This window comes from Terrapene carolina, unplaced genomic scaffold, assembly GCF_002925995.2.
Source record: "Terrapene carolina triunguis isolate 2854851 unplaced genomic scaffold, T_m_triunguis-2.0 Scaffold58, whole genome shotgun sequence".
In the NCBI taxonomy this organism is placed as follows: Eukaryota; Metazoa; Chordata; order Testudines; family Emydidae; genus Terrapene; species Terrapene triunguis.
Genome location: NW_020664409.1, coordinates 49,054,477 through 49,076,699, shown reverse-complemented (window position 1 = coordinate 49,076,699; position 22,223 = coordinate 49,054,477). Strand labels below are relative to the sequence as shown.

Sequence of the window (22,223 nt, the reverse complement as noted above, 5' to 3'; positions counted from 1 at the left end):
AGGTAAGCTGCCTTACATCAACCTGTAAACCAGGCCTCAGAGTCAATAACAGACCCAGGAACAAAGAGTGGTAATCTCAATCTACAGTCCTGCATTTTAACAATTACTTCCCCTATCCTTCCTGCAACCACAATATTGCTGCCACTAGCTTTAGACTATCTCATAAAAATGCAGGCTTAACCAGACTGTTTGAAAACAATGGCTGGGAAGCTCCAGTGTTAGGGCTTCTCAACCTCACATTTCCTTTACGAAGGGTTGGCTTGTGCGCCAGTGCCCTCTGCTGGACATCCAGCCTGGTCGCCACGTGGGTCGGGGAGCGACTGAACTCCAGCCCGCTTTGGCATTGCCTGGCTGTCGCTTCGCAGGAGCGTTTGATGATATCTCGTGTGTGAGCTGCGTGGCGGTCTCCGTTCACGTCACTGGTCCCTTGCTGGTAGCCCCACGAGCGAGCCTGCCGTGGCGGGGTGGAGACTAATGATATTCCAGGCCAGAAGCGGTGCCCTGGGGGGGAGGGGGTGTGTGACTCCATGGCTGGGGAACCGGCCGGGTGCTGCCGCCGCCCATGCTGTACCCATGTGAACGGGGGGCTCAGCCCCCAGGCCTGTCCGAACAGCGGATCCATCGGTACCAGGCAGCCCTGGAGGGACCTTAGCGGCGGGTACCTAAAGCCCCCCCGTTACAGACGTTCCCCCCGAGCTCGGGCCGGTACAATTGTTCCCTCCCCCCGTCAGCCCTGGAAAGAGGAACCGGTAACTGGAAGCCCAGTCCGCGGGCGTCCAGGTGCTTAGAGCCACCCCAGTCCCCAACCGTCGCAACGGGCTTATCGCTGGCAGGTGTAAGACAAGCCACCCCTCGGGCGGCACGCGCCAGCATTGGCGGGACTCCCCCCGCACGCGCCTCCTACTGCGCGCCGGGCCGGGCCGGGCCCGCGGCCAATCAGGGGAGGCGCTGGCGCCGCCGCCCAGCGGGGCAGGGCAGCGGTGCTAGCGCCTTGCCGGCCAGCGCGCGCTAAAAAAGGCGGTGGGTGGGGGCAGGCGCAGGCAGCGGTGATTAGAGCGCGTGAGGAGGGGCAGTGGCTGGAAAGCCTGCGAGCTGCACGCGACGCTCGGCTGGCGTAATCGGCCTCTCCCAAGGTGCCGTGTGGGAGGGGTTAGAACCACCCCCCCCCCCCCTGAGAGCGGGCGCACCTCCCCCTCCCTCGCGCAGGGAGCCGGGCTCCGGAGCGGCCGCGGTCCGTGGCTGCTGGTGTCCCGCGTCTCTGAGCCCCCAGCCGGCAGCCCCGCCGCTCTCCCGGGGCGGCTGAGGGAGAAGCTAGTAGCTCCTCGCGCGCCTCCAGCCTATGCCTGTGATGAGGCAAACCCTGGCCGTGGGCCGCTCCCTCCTCTCACCTGGACTCGGTGGCCAGCTGCTCCCCCTCTGCCACAGGCAGCTCTGGGTGCAGTTCCTGGCTCTGCCACTGATTCACTGGGCCCTTGGGGAAGGCATTGCCTCTGGAGCCTGCTCTGCCCCCACTGATAGAGGCGAACCAAAGAGATTTATGCCTCTGTTCATTAGGGCCAAACTCTGCCCCTGGCATCCTAGTGTCACCTGTGCTCCAGCTGCAGTCAGCGGGAGCCCTGCATAGGGGTAGGAGGGGCGCAGAGTTGAGCTCACTGTGAGTTTGATCTTGTTAGGGTGCTGAGCACCCTCGCCTTGTGAGTCACAACATTTTGGGAACTCCTTTTGACAGCTGCGAAGGAAAGGGAATGATAGAAGTGCTAACGATCACCTTCGGATGTACCTATTTACAGGACTGCCCATGTTGCTGGTCTGGTATTGTAGATAGTAAATGTTGTGGATTCCCTGCAGACTCTTTTCATGCTATCTGCAGTTTTAAAAATGTGGTTCTTGCATTGCAGAGCATTTTTAAAGGGTAAATAACTACAAGTCTTCTGGGGGTCATGTCTTTAGATCTCCTTCCTTCCTTTCCCCCCCTCCCCCTTCAGGAGGTGTGTGTATATTAAAAGCCATACTTGTTTCTTGCATACTCTCCACCATTTGCATGTGAGAACATGTGTGTTTATTTCTTATTCCTCTCAGTGTGAACAGGATAAGAGAATGGACTATGAGGTGGGAAGCTATGCATCCTCAGCAGTATGTGATGTGTTGGACTTCACCTGTTATGAGGACTTAATGGGTAAAACCTCACCCATGGAGTTGTCAGTGATACCTAATGCTGATGAACAGCAGCAGGAGGTGCGGGTGTGTTTGTAATCATTTTTTCTAATGATGCCTTTGCATTTAAGTAGCAACAACTCAATAACAAGTTTGTCTCTGTATTTGAACTCCCTCCCTTTTTCCAAGTCTGTTTCCTTTTCCCTTTACTTAGGCCTGGTCTACACTAGGACTTTAATTCGGATTTAGCTGCCTTAATCCGAATTAACCCTTCACCCGTCCACACTACAGAGCCAGTTAATTCGAATTAAAGGGCCCTTTAAATCGATTTCTGTACTCCACCTCGACGAACGGAGTAGAGCCTAAATCGATTTTGTTAATTCGAATTAGGGTTAGTGTGGACGCACACCACCGAATTACTGTGGTTTAAAACCGAATTAAGGTGCTTAGTGTGGCCGCGCACAATCGAATTTATACAACCTGTTTCCCAAATTCGAATTATCTAAATTCGGATTAATCCTGTAGTGTAGACATACCCTTAGAAACAGATCATGTCCTGCAGCAAATTAACATTTTAAATGGTACTTACAACATTTGTCTTAAGCATTTGAGGAGCTAAAGGATTGCAGTGTAGTGCAGAAGTACACGTGGAAGTTTGCACAACACCCATCTGGAGTATGCCCAGTTCAAACCAGTGTTCTTATTACTATCTCACTCTTACCATGAGCCCCAAACTGTTGTACACTCTTGCACTTGACCTGCAAGCCTTTTAACATTGTTATATAACTATTGCATTATGCCAAGATCTGGCCTTGGAGTTTGTTTCTACTGGTCATGCTATCCTACAGCAGCAGGTCTACTGCTTCGGTACCTTTTGGTCAGCACTCCATCCATTCTACCTTTTTGGCAGAGTGATGATGAAAGGAGTAGTCTGAAGAGTTGTGGTAATGAAAGGTGCTAAATGGACAGGTCAGCAGCTGGGAAAACTCTAGTGTACCTCTTCTGTTCACATAGCTGGGTGGGAACGGAAGGCTCATAGGGATCCCTCTGTCTAATACAGAACAGTGGGGAGACCCAGTTGGGTTATTTTTTTTCCTTTTTAGTAGCAAAGAGGGGAGATAGCAGCAGCTAGGGAACATCCCCATTTTCCCAGCAGCCAAGAAGGCTTCCTCCATGACCGTTTCTGAAGGGATGGTAAAGGGTTTGTGGCTTGGCGATAGGGGCAAGATGTTTTTTGTTTATTGAGCCCCAGTAGTGTGCCTTGCACTATATAAAACTAGAGTACAAACTTTCCATTTATTATACGAGCAACACAACTTAGATACAATGTGCAGAGTGACCAGAAGGTGGAAGCAGTGCAGTTTTTTGTGTAAAATAAATAAAGTGCTGTTGATGGATTAACATTGGGCTGGCTGTGTGAAATAAACATTTTAAAGAATTTGAATGGAAAGGGGTGGATAGTTTTAGCACAGTAGGCGTTCTAGGTGTAAGGGACAGCTTGGAGAAGACATGAAGATGAATGGAAGGATATTAGTACAAAAGTCACAGTAATGTGGGTGGCATGAGATGGAATGGTGGGGGGTGGGAAAAACATCAGAGATGTAAGCAGGTACAAACAAAAACTCTGGAATCCTGAGTCTTTGGCCTATAGATGTAACTATATATATTTTTTTCAAATGAGCAGATATATCAACCTTTGAAAGTCTACTTGAGAGTCAGACCCTTCTCTAAAGCAGAGCTTGAAAGCAATGAATCTCAGGTTAGTTGTTGTCTATTAATGACTTATTTTTTTGTCCTCCATGGAAAACACTTGCGTTTCATCTCAAGAATTCTAAAATAGAAAAAGCTTCTGTAAGTTTTCAGTTTCTAAATTCTGTAACCAATAGATGTCACTTCTGAGGCATTCTTAACTTTAATGGTGAGGAAGAGTGCTAATTCCATCTCCTAGAAATATGCTACTTATATCAGCAGTCTTTACGGTCTCACTGATTCCTACATTACAGTTTTGGTAAATGTGGAAAGCCAAACCAGAACAAGATCAGCATATTAAATTTTGTCCAATAAACTGTTCTGAATGTGGCTGCTGTATGAAGTCTGACCCTTAAACCCTGAGTTTTTTTTCAGTTAAAGTAAAATATGTGACAGGTAACTTAAAGGCTGAACACAGAGAAAATAAATATCTGCTATGCACCGGTAAAACTTGTCCAAGTAATAGGAAAACAATAGATCGGGTTGGCAACCTCTGGCACGCGGCTTGCCAGGGTAAGCACCCTGGCGGGCCGGGCCAGTTTGTTTACCTGCCGCGTCGGGAGGCCAATGGGGGCGGCGGGAAGCCGCGGCCAGCACATCCCTCGCCCTCGCCGCTTCCCACAGCCCTCATTGGCCTGGGACGGCGAACCGCGCCCAGTGGGAGCCGCGATCGGCCGAACCTGCCGATGCGGCAGGTAAACAAACTGGCCTGGCCCGCCAGGGTGCTTACCCTGGCGAGCCGCGTGCCAGAGGTTGCCGACCCCTGCAATAGATGGTAATATTCCATGGGTTGTATGTCGTGCAAGGTAATTACTTCTGCTACATCAGTCACAAAGTCATGTTCTCTTGCCACTTGAACTGGGTGAAATTCTCTATACAAATATTTTGTTTGCCAAAAAATGCAGTTTTGGGTTGATTGAAACTATTTTGACAAACTTGTCAAATAGTTTCGGACCCCCCAAAAGATGTTCTGGTCTAGATGCATATGGTTACTTAGCCCCCCCTCCCCCTTTGTACCAGTGGTTAGGGCACTTCCCTGGGAGGTGGGAGATCCATGTTCAAGTTCCTGCTCCAATGAATATTGAATTATTTATACAAAGTGGAACAATCTCTCCTGTTGAAGCTAAGAGCCAAACCAAAATAGCCCGTAGCCTTCTGGTTAGGGCCCTCAGCGGGGAGATTGACTTCAAGTCCCTGCTCCAGATTAGGGATTTGAATTTGGGACTCCCACATCCTAGCTGTGTGCTGTAACCACTAGGCTACTGGGTATATGAGCACTACCCATTACCTCCTGTCAATCTAGTCCTTCATTTAATCTTTTAAAGTAAGTTAGGTTAGGTTGAACAAAACATTCATTCAGTCTGAAATGAAATTTTTATTGACTTCAGTTTACCAAGAATTAAAATTGGTTTCAATTTGGGTTGAACCTAATCTTTCAGAACTGCCAGTTAATTGAAAAATAAATAATTTTGCCCAGCTCTAACTACCACTGTTATCAAATGGATTATGTTATGGTCTTATAATACTTAAGAGGCAGAAGTTAAATCATATAAACTCTACAAGTTTCCTTTCCTAGGTTATAAATAACACCATACATCATTCAAACTGAAACTCTTCAAATCCAGTTTGCACTCTATTTAGGCAGTTCATAGTTTACATTTTGTCCAGAAACAAAATATGAAGAAAACTAGTCAGTTTCTAATCCATCTTGTTTGCAGGTTCTCTTGCATGAGTACAATACTGCAGAGCTTGGGTTGCAAACTCTACAGATGTTTGGAGTGTGTGTTGCAAATAGGAGTGGGTGGAGGGGATCCTGGCAACATTTTTAATGGTCTTGGGTATTGTAAAAGCTTACCTTTTACAAAGCCCATGTTTTGGTTCAAATCTAATATTAGTGTCCCTTTAAAGTTGTAATGCATCTCTTAAATATTTTAAAAGCTATTTTTTACAATGTTAAAGCTCTGGTAGACAAAGGTGTGCATTTCTGGAAAGCTATTTTAGAAAGAAGAACTTCTATGTCTGTGCTTTAGGACTGTGTAATTATTGAAAATCCAGAAACAGTAACTCTACAGGCACCCAAAGAATCTTTTACAATGAAAAACAGTGAAAAGGGGATTGGACAGTCTGTACACCAGTTCACCTTCACTAAGGTAGGCTAACTTTCATGCAATGATCTTTACTAGGAAAGCAATTTTACCCTATAGGAAACTAAAGTTGTGGCTTGTTTTTCCATTTTTAGTTATAGTGTAAGTGTTTCTGTTTGTATCATTTGTTAACTATGACCTTTCAAATTTGAATTACTGTTGGTATCTTCTCAACTGCCTTTGAAACAAAACACAATGTATAGGACTCGTATTCACTGTTAATTCATCAGGAAGGCTATATTTTCATGCAAATACTAATTAGACGAGAGAAGGAAATTTATGCAGTAATCCTATTGCTTTCTTTGATTAAATGGTGTTTACAAAAGCTTCTTGCAGGCAATTTTATATGAAACAACATAGCACAAGGAAATAGTGTGACCACATAAATTTATGTGGTTTCACTATCCTTCTAGATTACAATTGGATGTATAGGTATTGTAAGAATGTGTTACTTAAAACTGGCATCTAGAAAGGTATATATTCAATTCGAGAGTATGGAAGCTTTATGGCTTATCCCTTTCAAACCTGAAGCCTAGCTTTTCTTTACTTGACACATGAATGCGAAATCCAGTAAGGACTACAGGAGCTTCTGTTCTCCCAGTATCAAGAGAAAGTGGTTTGCATAATTTGTTAAATAGCTTCATATTTAAGACTTGGTCTTTCTCTGAGTAATTTTTGAATTGTAGATTCATATTTGCATATGGCTCCCTCCTATTCTGCAATACAAGTATAGGTCTTCTTCCAGGATGAGGAGCTCAGGCTATTCTTGGTTCTTGCCAGTTGAATGGTGGTCAGAAATAAATGCAAGCCTGCATTTATCTCAGTAGCTGGAATTAAACATGCATGACCTGGAGCCAAACAGAAACTTGTGATCAGTTATAGGGATCCAGACAATGAAGCTGGTATCGTTTGTTCAACTTTCTCTGTACAGCTAACTTACCTTATAACTCAACAGTGAATGGTAAAAACAAAAGTTCTTTGGACCATTTAGTAATCCATTTTTCAGCTGCTCCAGATGTCGTTTGAAAACTCTTGTTCTTCTTTTGGTTAGGTCTTTGGTCCAGAAACTACTCAAAGTGACTTTTTTGAAGGCACAATGAAAGAGATAGTAAAAGCTTACATTGATGGAGCAAATGGACTGGTGTTTACCTATGGGGTTACTAATGCAGGCAAAACATTCACTATTCAAGGTAACAAAAGCAAATGTTACAACTTTCATAAAATCCAATTAACACTTTTAGTGAGACTAACTATGTATAATACACTTACTTTTCTTCACAGGTTCTCCAAAAGATGGTGGTATTTTGCCTCGTTCTCTTGATATGATCTTTCACCACATAAGAGGAAGACAATATCTGAAGATGAACTTGAAACCATACTTAAGCAATGATGTAAAGAAGCTAGATGTGACACAGGTTAAACAAGAGGAAATTATAAAAGCTGCTGTTCTTGCCTCTCTGAAAGAGGTCGATAACCAAATACTTCCTTGTTACCTAAGCTAACATCTAAATCTTCCCCTTAATTTAAAAAAAAAAAAAAAAAGGGCTGTTTAGTACTTTCTTACAAGGGTCTGCTGCTGTAGTGAATTCCATTTCCAGGTTTGTGCAGCCTCTGTAGTGTCAATTAAGATATGAAGACTTTAAAGAATAAGAGCAGCAGGTCATACGTGCAGCATAGGTTAAGCTTTTTAATGAGAACTTTGTGGAAACTAAGTTTGCTACAGACAGGGGAAACAGAAGTGAAAAATATTCAAACATTAATTTGAAACTTGCTAATGTTATGCTGTTGAGGGTCATCTCCAGTTTATTGTGTAATTGTTCCCAAGATAACATCAATAGAACCCTGATCTCCTTCATATTAGATGAGTGTCTGGCTGTAACATCCCTTTGAATAAAAAAAGTAGTGTACAGATTTGGTCTCTGCTTTCAAAATGTATGTGAAGTTGAAATCAGGCTACCAAAATGATTCCGTTCCAGCATGATTAAGGTTTTATATAAAGAATAGAAATGTATTCTGGGTTTAAAAAAAATAATAATTAAAAGTATCCTAGTCCCAATGAAATTTCAGTGCAGAGTCAAAGCTCACAAGTTGGTGCATTTCAGAACTTTCGCCCTAAGCTCCTCTTCGATATATGTTGAGAATACTATCAGTCTGATAAACCCAAAATGTGCACTCACTCTTCCATTTTAAAAATCTATTATGTTCAGCCCAATGTGTCTTGTGCCAAAATATACCTGGATGGCTGTGAGATTAGTGAGGTGGTTTAGTGGGTTATCTTCCCTCCCAACTGTCCTTTCCATTGTCTCCAATAGCCATGACCGCTTTTGAAGCAGTCCAGTTAACTATCAGAGACCTATTCCTCAACAAATGAGAACAGAAATTATTCTAGCAGCTCATTCAAACCCTGCAAATCTAAGCTTGATGGATCAGAATCTTGTTTAATAAAATGTTAGATATGGATCAGAGAACCTCAAATGAAAAAATGTGAAAGACAGAGGAGAAAAGGTCAGTGACAGACTGGTGTCAAAGGAGTACTAAATAATTAGAGGGAATTTTGTACTACTGAAAATTGAGGTAATCAGAACTTTTTCCAGGTAGGATTAGTAGACAAATTTTTATTCCTGAGGGCATTCTGTGTCAAAAATAAAATAAAATTCTGCACACATTTTAAAATTCTGCAAATTTTATTTGTCAAATAAATGTGGAGGCTCCAGTATGGCACTGGGGAGCACATGCCACTGGCTGAACAGAGGTGGGAGATCACTGTGCAGCTTTTCTCCCTTTCCCCTGGGACACGGACTCAGCGGTGAGGCTGCACCCAGTTCTGTCACAGTGCAAGGATTGGGCCTGCCTTAGAAACACCCCAGGGCCCTCCCCATCCATGCCAGGTGCATCAGGTATGGGCAGGCAGGCTCAGCAAGGCAGGATCCAAGTATGGAGGGGCTCAAGTAAATTTTCACTTTGCTTACTGGTTTACTATTGAAAGAGTTCACTGTTTACATTTTGTTAGATGAAACACCTCTGACTTCCCAATAGTGACAAATTATACTCTTCATGTGAGAAATCAGAATCTGAAGTTCTGTTCTGTTACTTACTCTTGAACATGTAGAGGAAGCTTTCATATTTTAACAGCAATTAGTCTAAATATACTTACCTGTCTACTCCCATCTATGTGAAATATTAACTGAAGAATGATGACTGAAGCAGGGTCAAAATAGGGGGAGGATGAAATCTAATTGTGGGAGGAGAAGGAGATGCCTGGAGCTCCATTCAGGATGCTGAAGATCAAGTTATTGGCATGGGGGAGCAGGTGGGGACAATATTTAAGAAAAGAGGCTGTGGCAATCTGATGCTGATTGCTGCTGTTGCAAATGTAAAACTTCTAGTAAAAATAGTGGCTGCCAGCAGGGGGCCAAGAAATGATTACTTTGAATATAAATTTTAGCTTAACTCAAGAGTTCTACTCTGATTTTGCTTCATGGCTACAGTTTTCTTCTTAGTTGCAAAAACTACAATTATGATCTTTCTGAATTGTTTTTGTAGCTTGTAATTAAATAACCTTGTTCAAAAACTAGTATTGGAGGTGAAGACAAGCCCAGAGTAACATCGTCACTGTTGCACTATTTCTTCAACTATAATATGTTGTTAGTTGGCTATAACAACTTCTTATTTTCTCAAGGACATGGAAGATACTTCGAAATCTACAATTCAGAGTGATTCATTATGTATCTTGGAATCTGTGTCTTCTAGCAGCTGTACTTCACCAAGTCTGCCTTCTGACCCGCTAGGTAAAATACACTTGAATTCATGTGGTGAAAATGAAGGTGTCTGCTGGAATCGTTTTAAGAATGGAGGGGAGTGGAAGCAGAGAATCTTGTAATTGGCAGCCAGTAGAAAATTTTCTTCGAAAAGTCTAAGCTTTGGAGATTTAACTCACTTTCAAAGTGTGAAATGTAGAAGAGATACAAGAAATTTAAAATCCTCTTTGATATCTTTGCCACATTTAAGTAGTGGCTTAGTTTATTAGGCAAAAAGAAAGGTTTGGTCAGAACTTGTGGCTAGAAACATCAAATTGATGGTTGGCGTAAGAGGAGAAAATAGGAAAACCAGGAAGTATTTGTGAGTCTGTTTTTGAGTTGCAGATGATTTGATGGGCAATGTTAAATATTTGGGACTAATCTGACGTGTGTGCTCGTGCATCTGTGTTAATTAGATATATGCAAAAAAATTGGGAGAAGGAACAAAGCTAAAATTTGTGTACAAAATTATGTATAATAGGGACTTTCTGCCCTTTGAATTTCAGAGGCTACTGAACAATTTCAGACTTGCTGATAAGGTGCTTGAGTAATCAATTTTTTTTTTTATGGTTAACAGTGGAGGACTCTGTTTTACTTCACGCCGATGGGAGTAAGCATCAGAGAACGCAGTCTTCAGTGTGGGTTTCCTTCTGTGAAATTTATAATGAGTATGTGTATGACCTTATGGATGTATTGGCTATATCAAAAAATCAAAAACGCAAAGTTCTAAAAATCTGTGAGGATCAAGGAGGAAACTCTTATATAAAAGGTAACAACATTACTTTTGTGACGTTGGTTGTCCTGTACAAATATTAATGACGATGTATTTGTAAACAAGTCTCTTTCTGCAGACTTAAAGTGGATCAACGTTCAGAGCACTGAAGAGGCTTGCAAAATACTAAAAATAGGAAACAAGAACCGAAGCTTGGCTTGCACTAGAATGAACCAGCACTCAAGTAGAAGGTTTGCTGCCTGTAACTATAGATATGTCCTTGTACTTTACAGATTTTTTGAAAAAATTAAATTATACCACTTCAAAAGCACTTCTGAAAAGAGCAATTATTAGTTGATTGCTGAAGACTCTGCTTGATTGTATTCTTGCCAGTGTATCAACCTGTCACTAATATCCCTTTTTGGGAGGGAAAACTGAGACGGTTATGGCAAAAAAGATCTACCAATAATTGGAGTCCTTGTTTAATTACCTCTTCAGTCTCTTAAGCCTGGTTATGGTGCAGAAATTGCACTGGTTTCACTAGTTTACTGCAAAATAGATCAAATCATGCATCCATGTTAATTTAATTAGATCAATACAGTTGATTGAGATAAATCAGCAGATCTTGGTAAAGGATGATTGGAATGGATGTTTTCTCTTGGGTTTCAAAGATAGTACTTGGCAACTGCTTGTCTCCAGCTGGGGTTTCTCAGGATTTCCTTGTCATTCCACTTGTTCAATATGTGTGCAGGGCCAGAAACAATATTTTTTTTTAACCTGCAGTACAACCTTTATGCTGATACTCAGCTGTCTACATTTTGCCAGACTAATATATTGCAATTCAGCTTTCCATTTAGTCTGTATGGATAACAGCTAGTTGGTTATAATTCAGTCCAGAAAAGACTGAGATAATATTGGGTTAAGGGGGGAAAAAGGCAGAGGATCTTGTATTGAAAAGGTATGCCCACTTGTTACTCAGTTTTATAACTTAGGAGGGTTCTTTTTACCCTCCGCTGCGTTATGTCCATTTGTCTGTTGGCCAAGGATGCTTTTTCAGTGTGTCTTCAACAGGAGATTGTGACCTTTTCTGTTGAACAGTGGCAGTCTGTATCCACCTACAGAGGAAGGCTACACTTGACACCCCTTAAACTAATGCAGAACAAAGCTACAGTAACTCCTCACTTAACGTCCTCCCACTTAACATTGCTTCGAAGTTACGTCGCTGCTCCATTAGGGAACATACTCGTTTAAAGTTGTGCAATGCTCCCTTAGAACGTCATTTGGCTGACTTTACAAGGGAGCATTGCACAAGTTCCTCTTCTCCACCTCCTCCCCCTCCCCCTCCCTTCCTCCCTCCCAGCGCTTCCCCCGCCGCCAAACAGCACCGCCAAACAGCTTAGGACTTTCTGGGAGGGAGCGAGCGAGAGGGGAAGCTGCCTCCCCTCCCCCTCCCAGAATCGCAGCCATGGGGGTGGTGCCATGCTGCACTGAGCCACCTGCACACCCCTTGCACCAAACAGGAGCTGCCCCAGGTAAGTGCTCTGCACCTGCCTGCCCCAGCCAGGGCCGGCACCAGGCACCCAAGCTGGTGCTTGGGGCGGCACCTGGAGGGGGGCGGCGCGGCGCTCCGGCCGCCGGGGAGAGCGGGGCCACAGCAGGGCTCGCCGCCCTGTGCTCTGGCCACCGGGGGGGAGAGCCGAGCCCCAGCCGGGGCTCGCTGCCCTGCCCCCGGCGCTCTGGCCGCCAGAGGGGGAGAGCCGAGCCCCAGCCGGGGCTCGCCGCCCTCCCCCCAGGGCTCCGGCCGCCCCCCCCCCCCCCCCCCGGGGGGGGGGGCGGCGGCCGGAGGGTTTTTTCGCCTGGGGCGGCGAAAAAGCCAGAGCCGGCCCTGGCCCCAGCCCTGAGCCTCTTCACACACCCCCACCCTGAGTGCCCTCCCAGACCCTGCACCCTCAGCCCTGAGCCCCAGGGGTAAGCCAGGGGCACCTCCCCACCACAGTACAGTACTGTACAGTATATAATGCCTTTTGTCTGCTCCCAAAAAATTTCCTTGGAACCTAACCCCCCACATTTACATTAAATCTTATGGGGAAATTGGATTCATTTAACATCGTTTCACTTAAAGTTGCATTTTTCAGGAACATAACTACAACGTTAAGTGAGGAGTTACTGTATCGGCTTTCTTAGCAGAACTTCATGCATGGAACAGTTACACTGGTGTTCCAGAGAATACACTGACTTCAATTAATTTCTGAGTGTAATTCATGACCTGTACACACCAAAATGAATTCCTTCAGGAATTGTGATTTGACTGTTGGAGTGCCTTTCTGCCAAACTACTTAGTAGAGATTAACTGTGATGCTCAGACTGTGCAGGAGAAATTGGGAGTAGAAGATTCTTAACTCTGAAATTTTGCTTCCCTCTTTGGTCTGACAGCCAGAGTATAACTGTCAGAGCACTAATGGCTGGTTCTTTCAGAGGGATTTAGTTGATTTAGGATTTTCTTGTGATATTAAAATGTTGTTAATGCACCAGGAAAACCTTACAGAATATTGGGTAAACTGAACAATAATTAAATGATGCATATGCTAGAAACCAGGGTGAATGATCAGACTGACAGATTCCTCCTCTCCTCCTACTCCCTTCCAAATCTACTCCCTCTATTTTCAGGGAGTTGGTATTCCAAACACAGGGGAAGGTCTAGTTCTTGTCTGAAGTTCTTGCGTTCAGGGATCCAAAAATGAATCATGGATCAGTAGATTTCTTTATGCCGCTTAAGCCAAAGAGCCTGTGTGAATCATGAAAACCATTTTTTCCCATCTGAAGCAGCTAATTAAAATTCCACCCTTAACTCCCACACTTCAAGTAACCTCTATTTGTTTATCTCTTTACCTTTTAGTTTTTTAATGGTATTATCAGATACAGTATCAACTTTTATTGGCTGTTCAAATTAATGCATTACAAATATTCTCCTTAAGTGTCAGACAAAATAAAAATTAATTTTCTCTTGTACATATTAATCGCACTCAACTTGTGTTTTAAAAAAAAAATACTAGGTAAAGTTGAACATAATTCTAGTTGGAAGTCAGATTGTTGATAATGAAAACTTGTTTCCCTTCTAGTCACAGCATATTTTCTATCAGACTACTAAGACTAAGTGATGAGGCTGAGCCTTGTATTCTTGGAGTTTCAGAGTAAGTGTCTGTCTTCTCAGTTCTACAATAAAATTAATTATTATGGGTGAGCTAGTAGTGAAACCTATGTCTAAGTTGCCTAACACTCTGAATTATAAGTTGTTCTCTGACCTTTGAGTATTTCAGAACCATGTTTGCAGCAGACCTTTAAAACTTGGTAAGGGGAGAAAGTCTTGAGGCCAGAAATCTGCCTTTATTGGTCTCATTGAATTCCATTAAGATATGATTGAGAGAAACGTATGAAAATTGCCACTTTCCATCTGTAGCTTGCGTTCCTCAAGGAAACTTTTGGTAGTCTATTGAAATAACTGAACATGAATATTCTAATCTAAGAGTGTGCCCAAGCCATCCCCAATGCAACAATAGAATGTACTGCTCAGGGAACCCCAGGTAGCAATAGCCTCTCTGGGGGTGGGGAGAGCAAGACAGTCTTCCCCTGACAACCCCTTCCTTGGGGGCACCATGTGGGGAAGGCGCCCCCTATCTTCTGTGGGGGGAGCTAGGCTTGGCTCTATTTTCCCCCCAACTCAGTACATGACCCCATCAAGCCTCCCCTAATGGTAACTGCCTTTTGCTGCTGTCATAATATAGTGAGTCTCACACCTCAAGTGTACTACACTGCAGAAGGTTTAGAGTCCAGACTCTACCAATGATGCATGATCTCGGGCAGATGGGTGTTATTTTTGTTTTTACTGCTTTATGTATTTCCTTTTAAACAGCCTAGGAAACTACATTGTTAAAAGAATGCTTAGGTGGCAGAGTCAAGCTCTTGGAAGTTGGGGAATGTCAGGTTGCCTGTGCAACCTTAATTTAGCCTGCTTGTGATCATTATGTATTATACACGTACTAACTTCCCCCCCACAGGACTCCTCCTTCCTGCAGTGCACAGAATGGACAGTGCTCAGGGACTGAATCAGGGTTGTGTAGTGAAAGAAGATGTCTATAGGATCCTTTTCCCCCTTCCTCTAGACGTTGGTAGGAGTGAAAAGAACAAAATAGAGGACTTCAGGAAGATGAAAGGATGGTGATTTAAAGCAGGTGAATGCCAAACAGGAGAGCCCTGTTATCCCTGCTTCTGCCATAGCTCACGTGTGTTATTGAGGAAGTCTTTTAAGACAAAATTTTGGGCAAGTGCCACTAATCATGTTCCTTTTTTTCTGGGCGCCTCTTTTGAGCCACCTGGGGCCTGAATAGGCAGAAGTGCTGAGCACTCAGACCTTCAGCTGAAGGTCTAACAGGAGCTGTGGGTGCCTAGGCAGTAAGGCAGCGTGATCTGGAGGCATGAATATAGAGTTGAATCACGATGTTATGATTTCAAATCATGGCTCTGCCAGTGAGTCAGTTTTTTATTTTCCTAAGTGGGGAAGATAAATTCATCTCCACTGAGATAAGAGCACTAACATTTGTGAGGCACTCTGATATTATGCCTGCCCTATGAGGTGTTCTGTATTTGCCTGCACACTTTGGTTAGTCTACAGTAAATAAGGTAAGATCATCAACTGAATGATATTGAACAACTGCCTCATTCCCTGAGCAGCACCAATCTTGTGTATTGAATGATGTAGGATCTTGTGGAAATGGTATGTGATCATGTAATTAAACATATACATGCAAAGGGCTAAAATCTGCATAGGCTTAGGTTGCATGGGCAATCTACATTTAAGCACATCACAACTTTTGAGTACTTGACTTTGCAACCTAAATGTCCTCAAGGCTTTTTTTTTTTTTTTAATGTAGTTATTTATCCTGGCACAAATATTTCTCTAAGTATTCTGGTGGGCCATGTGGGGGCAATCCAGTGGCCTAATTCAAACTTTGATGACAAAAGTTGCATTATGTGTTAAGTGTTGACACTTGGCTGTATGAGTCAACCTGTGGGGAACTCCTGTCCTCTGCACAGATGTTGGAAGCTGCAGAAAGAAACAAAGTACTCTGCATCCAAAAGTATCAATCTGTATTGTATTACTAATGCTCTGCATTAGTATTTCCTTGCAGTTCTCACAGCACTGAAGTTGACTAGGATCAAAGTACTTTCCATAGTGTATTTCTCCTCTAGGGGAAAGTGCTTCAGCAATTCAATTGGTATCATTCATTTGAGTTCAGGTGGATGTGGAATAGTCCCACACCAAGATTTGGGTTCCTATGAATGCTGGTTCTAAAGAATTAGAGGAGTGTTGTGTTGTATTCTCTGAATGCACTAGTTCCCATTAGTGGTTTTTTGTTGTTGTTGTTTTGTTTAAATAAGGGCTATGATGTTGGCTTAACTAACTCTCCATGGAATATGGAAATAAGAATGGCAGTATTTAAGCTATCGCAGTGTGTTTAACTATAACTGTATTATGAGTAAGGCTGTGTTTTAATCATTGGTATTTTTAGTAAAAGTCATGGGCAATAAACAAAAATTCACGGCCTGTGACCTGTCCATGAGTTGCACTATATACCCCTGACTAAATCTTGGGTGCAAGGGCAGCCTGGGGGAGCTGCAGCATGCCCTGGGTGGGGTGTGGTCTGGGACCCCTGCTGGTGGAGGGTGGGGGTTGGTGGGACTGGCAGACTCCCTATGTGGCTCTCTGGAAGCGGTGACATCCCTCCCCAGGCTCCCTCAGCTCCTAGCTCCCCGCCCCAACTGTGGCCAATGGGAGCTGCAGGGATGGTGCCTGCACGCGGGGGCAGCGTGCAGAGCTAGGAGCTGAGGTAAGGACATGTCGCCACTTCCAGGGAGCCTCCCAAGGTAAGCGTTTCCCAGAGTCCTCACCCCCTCCCACGCCCTAACCCCCAGCCCTGAGCTCCCTCCCACACGCACCCAAACTCCTGCTGCTGCTGCTGGGGAGGGGGGCAGTGGCCCGAGACTGCCCCAGCAATGGCTGGTGCGGCTGGCCCAGGGGTTGCCCAAGCTCCTCAGGCGGCTCCCAGGTGAGCTGCACTGGCTGCTGCAGAAGTGTCAGAGATCCCGGAAAGTCACGGAATCCGTGACTTCCATGACAAACTCACAGCCTTAATTATGAGTATCTGATGCCCTACTCTGGACTTTGTATTGAAGGAAAGGCTTTGTACAAAACCATGTTTCTTACCTTCTGTTTGCAAAAGCCACTGAAGAATCAAACGTTAGAAAGAAGGTACTCTGTAGTAGTCTACATCTTAGATGTGTGTCCAGAAATGTTAAGAGTTAGTGATTTTTATCGCACCAACATATCTGAAAGTAAACAATATTAAAAATTGTGTTTAACTTGTACAATATTTTTATTATTGATTAATTCTTTCATTTAGAATGTCTCTCTGTGACTTGGCTGGGTCTGAACGGTGCAATAAGACACAAACTTTTGGAGACAGACTAAAAGAAGCAGGGAATATTAATAATTCTCTTTTTATTCTTGGGAAATGCATTGCAGCACTGAAGCAGAAGCAGAATCCTAAGTAAGTGAGAAGACTTAAAACAACTTGAGTTTTAGTTCAGCTAAAAGACTAATCATGCAGTGCACAGCTTTGAGTAGTGGTTCTGCAAACTTGCACAGTGGTTCACTTAACATGTACATTTAGCAATATGTTTATTACAAACATCACTATAATAATACAATAATTTTTCCACAGGAAAAGTAGAAGAATTAAATTTGTATGTGCGAGTATGGTAGAAGAGACATGAAACTGCAAAACCAGTGACTTTTATACTGCGAGCAACCAGTATCTCTCATAAATGCAGATTTTTCTCAATCTGTGCAAGTAGACTCACTTGAGAGTTCAGAAATAGACGGTACTCAGCATGAGATTATTCAAGTATCTCCTTTTTGTGAGTGATAGGAACTTGTCCAAAAATACAGATTTGTTGTCCATATTTTTTTTTCTTGACTTTTTAAAATACCTTCTATAGATCATTTCTTGGACAGTATTTGGGAATATGTTCAGCTTTGTTGGATAGGGACGTTACATTCAAAGTTGAGTGTTCTTATGGAAAAGCGCATATGTTTCCTCAAAGATTGGATCTAGAAAAGCTATGCGTATGATATTACAACTCACTCAGTTTCCTTAATGGAAATTGTACAATTTTCTCTTTAAGTGTGAAACACAGCTATATTCCATTCAGAGAGAGTAAACTCACCCGCCTGTTTCAACCGTTCTTCTGTGGTAAAGGCAAAGCTTGTATGATTGTCAACGTTAATCAGTGTGCCTCCACTCACAGTGAGACATTACATGTAATGAAATTTTCTGCTACAGCCAAACAGGTAAGTAGAAGTCTACTTCTCCTTGAAGCATTCTTACACTTAACTTACGAATTGCCTAGATTGACTATATATTGAAACTCCTGATCATATGGTCTCAATGTACTTAGGACTTCTTGATTTGAAGTGCAACTGGCTTGTCTCTTATGGGCTTATAATATACCATACTACTTCCTATATATAAAATGCTGTTGCTTGTTTGCAAAAAGTTTTTAATAGTCTTAACTTTCTTGAAATTGTCATTTTTCAATCAGGTATGCAGAATTGCATTCCTATATTAGTATGCACTAAACTAAGTACAGTTACTTAGTGTGACCAGACAGTGTTGGCCATGTTATGCCCGCTGCACACATGCACACGATGTGTGATTACAATTTAATTATTTGCATGCACAAGTTATGAATGTATAAATATGAGTTGCACAAGCTGACCATTTGTCCCAAAGCTTTTTAACAGCAGATTCAAGAGATTCAGGAAGAAGAGGCAATCTCTAGTATCTTACAACCAATATCCTAAACAAGATCTCTAGTGCTCAAATTCCTCTTGTTTAATGTTCATGACCTGGGTTTAATTTTTTTCTTACTGGTCTTGCCTTCTGGTCAGTAGGGGCATGGAGTGGTTTGGAGGCAGTGTGCTCAACCCCTGAGCAGAATCCTGTTCAAACAATCTTTACTTTCTTTGGGAGTGGCTGGCGTGCATGCTCTCTCTTCTCTGCGCCCCCTCTCCTCCCCTCCTAGGTGGTTGCTAGTTCCTACCCTCCCTGCCTCATCACTTAATGCAGGATTTTGGGTGGTATTTTATCTTACCCTGCTCTACTCCCTTTCCTATTTCTTCCTGACAGCTGCCCCACAGAATCAGTTGCTGGGCTGCCTCTTGCTGTCCACCTCCTGCTGCTCTCGTGAGGGAGCCTTTACTTCATGGAAGGAGAATCTTATTTCTAGTTTGAGGCTGTAAACCCACTTTTAAATGTAAAACTCTATTACACTCTTAAACTGTTAGAGCTCCTAAGTCAGGGCTTCTGACAGTGCTCTCAATGTAGAGCTTTCCCTGTTTGAGTTCTCTCGTAGTACATGCTTCTTCCATCTCTGGATGGATAGAGCTTGTCTGTCATAATCCCTGAGCTTCTCTGATCAAAGTCCCATGACTCAATCTTAATCTTGCCCATCAGGGTGGACACCTGAACCTCTCAGTTACATCCCACATGAGGCAATAGCCACCTTAGGTAATTGCTCTTGGTCATTCAGGGCAAATGTGCCAAAAGTTAAAATTCTTGGACATTTTTTCCAAATCTCTGCTTAGATAACTAACCATAGCAACTCTGAAAATAAGGAAAACTATCTTGTTTTATTAAATAAAAACTGAGGGACAACATCATTGTTTCTGCCTTAAAAGTATATGTATTTTAACAGATTCTTTGCTAGATGGAAGGTTTAACATAACTCTTTTATATTTATACCAGAAAGAAATGCTATTTTCCCCCACAGTACATATAATTTTGACAATTTTTCAGGTTATTCAGACAATCCACCCCCAAACCTTTGGATATTTTGCTCCAAAACTGGTTGGGAAGAATGGCAAGCCTATAGTACATTTTGATGCCAACATATCTGCTGAAGAGGTTCCTGATGAAGATATAGATACCTCCTCTGAAGAGGAAGTGGACATCACCATCATGACCCATGAGGTACAGTAACTCCTCACTTAAAGTCGTCCCAGTTAACGTTGTTTCATTGCTGATCAATTAGAGAACATGCTCGTTTAAAATTATGCAATGCTCCCTTATAATGTTGTTTGGCAGTCGCCTGCTTTGTCCACTGCTTGCGGAAAGAGGAGCCCGTTGGAGCGAGCTGGTGGGGGGCTTGGAACCAGGGTGGACCGGCATCCCCCTATCAGCTCCCCGCTCCCCTGTGCGGCAGCCGTCCAGCAGGCTATCAATTGCTGGCAGTTCAGCTGTCCCTCCCCCCACTGCCATGTGCTGCTCCTGCCATCTGCCTTAGAGCTGCTCCCGGGAGCCTCCTGCTTGCTGTGCGGGGGGGAGGGGCGGAAGAGGGGGGTTAATGTCAGGGTGTCCCCCTCGCCCCCCCGCTTGCCCCATCTCCATAGAGCAGGGGGGAACTCGACAGGACTGCGGGAGCTTGCTGGCAGCAGCTGCTGTCTCAACGTGCTGATCTACTTAAAAAGGCAATGTACTTAGAGTGCAGTCAGCATACTTAAAGGGGCAATGCGTGTCTGTCTCTCTCATGCACAGGGTGTGTCTCTCTGTCTGCCATGCTGTCTCCCCTCCTCCATTTGTGCTGCCTTGTAGACTGTGAGGCTACATTAACAACAATGTGTTAACCGTTGAGGGCTCAGCTGTTATAGTTCATCGTTTTAGCAGTAAGGCATTCCCTGGGAAATATCCCACCCTCTGACTTCACCACCTCAACCAAGCTTCACAATCATCATTGCTGTGTACCGTATTAAATTTTTTGTTTAAAACTTACACACACACACACACACACACACACACACTCTCGCACTCGCTCTCTCTTTCTTTCTCTCTCTCTCTGTAGGAGCAAGATACAACTATTGAAGTAAATATCAGTTTTTCCCATTGACTTCAGTGGGAGTGGGCTCAAAATAATTTTCTTGGGCACATACCTCAGTTCTGATGAAACCTCAGTATTTCAATAGGAAAACCAACATAGAAAGGCCAATGAGATGGGGTTTCATGTTCCCCCCAGGTAGAGAGAGCTTTTATGAACACCATTGTCTGGTAAATAACATTTTTTTTTTATTATTTTAATTGCATGTTATTACTGCTTTTAGCTTGGTTTCTGAAGTGAAGTATTTTAAATGCAGGAGCTCTTGAAAACTACTGAGAACCTGAAGAAGATGCTAGTTGCAGAAAGTCAGAGTAAACTTCTTCTTGAGGTGCAGATACGTAAAGAGATGGCAGAAGCCATGTTTCAACAACTGTTGGAAACCGAGGAAACCTGGAGGTAAGCGGTGAGACCATCAAAACTATATAACATGATAGGATGGAATAGAATAGGAACATCTCATGCATACACCATTTAGAGAGGAAGCTAATAATGGCTGGCCAACTCTAAAGCTCTTCTATTGTTCCCAAGAGCAAAAGACTAGAAAATGTCTCAGTGATCAGACTACTGTTGCATGCTTCCAAAAAACAAACAAACAAAAAAAACCAGAAAGTGGTAATGTCCTCTGCATGCAACACTGAATTTATTCTATGGTTAACCTGAAATTACTGGAGGATATCTCATTCTGACTTTCCCGTACATGAGAATCTACCAGACCAGGTAAGACTGATGGGTCTAATCACATACACTCAGTACCTCTGAGGACACTCTCCTAGATTGCTGTATAATACAAACTGCTACATTAGTGGTAGAACACCTTTGTAAGCACACGGTTTTGTGTGGCTTTTTGCCAGTTCCACGAACCATTACTGACTTCTTGGTGGCTAAAATACTGTGACTGCACACAGAATATAGAGCTGGTTCTGAGCAATGGTCGTGGTAACTCCAGGGATTGGTTCAATAATTTGGGAATCTGCAAAGTTGATGGGTATTTCAAATGCTATTGCATGTGACATAGGGTGTGAGCTCTCTCATGCACAATGAGTGACTGCTTTCAAATAGTCTCGCCCTGTCCAGCTCTTCTCAGACCTCCTCTTTCCTGCCAACCGTTCACCAGTCTTCTCTTTTTGCCATCCCCATGTGTGTGGTGTTATGTCAGGTAGTAGAAGCAGTTGGATGGCAAGAAAAATCATCTGCTTAGTTCTCTCATCTTCTCTCTGCTATTCATTTTCATTCAGCTTCCGCTTCTGTTCCACTAAAGTACAGTTGTCTGACATTTAAGAAGAGGCTAGCCATGATAGACCATGACCTCTCTTGCAGATGACTAAACACAGAGAAATCAAGCATGCACTGAGGTTGTAGGCATCTGTATGCTACTAAAGAAACCTGAAATTACCTGTAGCATTTTTGCATCTTTTCTTGGGATGGTGTCCCATGTTTTTCTAGGGGAGTTCTAAAAAAAATTGCGAAAATCGCAATGGGATTGTGTACCTCACCCCTGTATTTATGATTGGTGCCAAGATGAGCCTAATAGGAATGCCACAGAAATGTATTGTACTGTAGTGTAGTAAAATAGGAGACAATTGGTTAGACAGGTCTTACAGTAGTGTTAATGTGTCAGGTCTGTCACTGCCTATTGATGGAAACTTGCTGGGTTCTTCTGCCCCCCCCCCCCCCCCC

General features: G+C 43.4%; 1 protein-coding gene across 1 annotated transcript in view; it reads left to right on the top strand.

The window, feature by feature from the left end:
* The first annotated feature begins 2,097 nt into the window (after positions 1-2,097).
* LOC112121150 (kinesin-like protein KIF20A) overlaps positions 2,098-22,223 on the top strand; it is a 34,534-nt gene continuing 14,408 nt past the window's right edge. The window contains exons 1-13 of the mRNA XM_026659562.1: positions 2,098-2,235; positions 3,839-3,913; positions 5,934-6,053; positions 7,099-7,237; positions 7,329-7,513; positions 9,727-9,835; positions 10,422-10,613; positions 10,696-10,807; positions 13,676-13,747; positions 17,015-17,161; positions 17,799-17,964; positions 19,472-19,645; positions 20,806-20,942. Coding sequence (XP_026515347.1) covers positions 2,098-2,235; positions 3,839-3,913; positions 5,934-6,053; positions 7,099-7,237; positions 7,329-7,513; positions 9,727-9,835; positions 10,422-10,613; positions 10,696-10,807; positions 13,676-13,747; positions 17,015-17,161; positions 17,799-17,964; positions 19,472-19,645; positions 20,806-20,942 — 1,766 coding nt within the window. The remainder of the gene's footprint in view (positions 2,236-3,838; positions 3,914-5,933; positions 6,054-7,098; positions 7,238-7,328; positions 7,514-9,726; positions 9,836-10,421; positions 10,614-10,695; positions 10,808-13,675; positions 13,748-17,014; positions 17,162-17,798; positions 17,965-19,471; positions 19,646-20,805; positions 20,943-22,223) is intronic.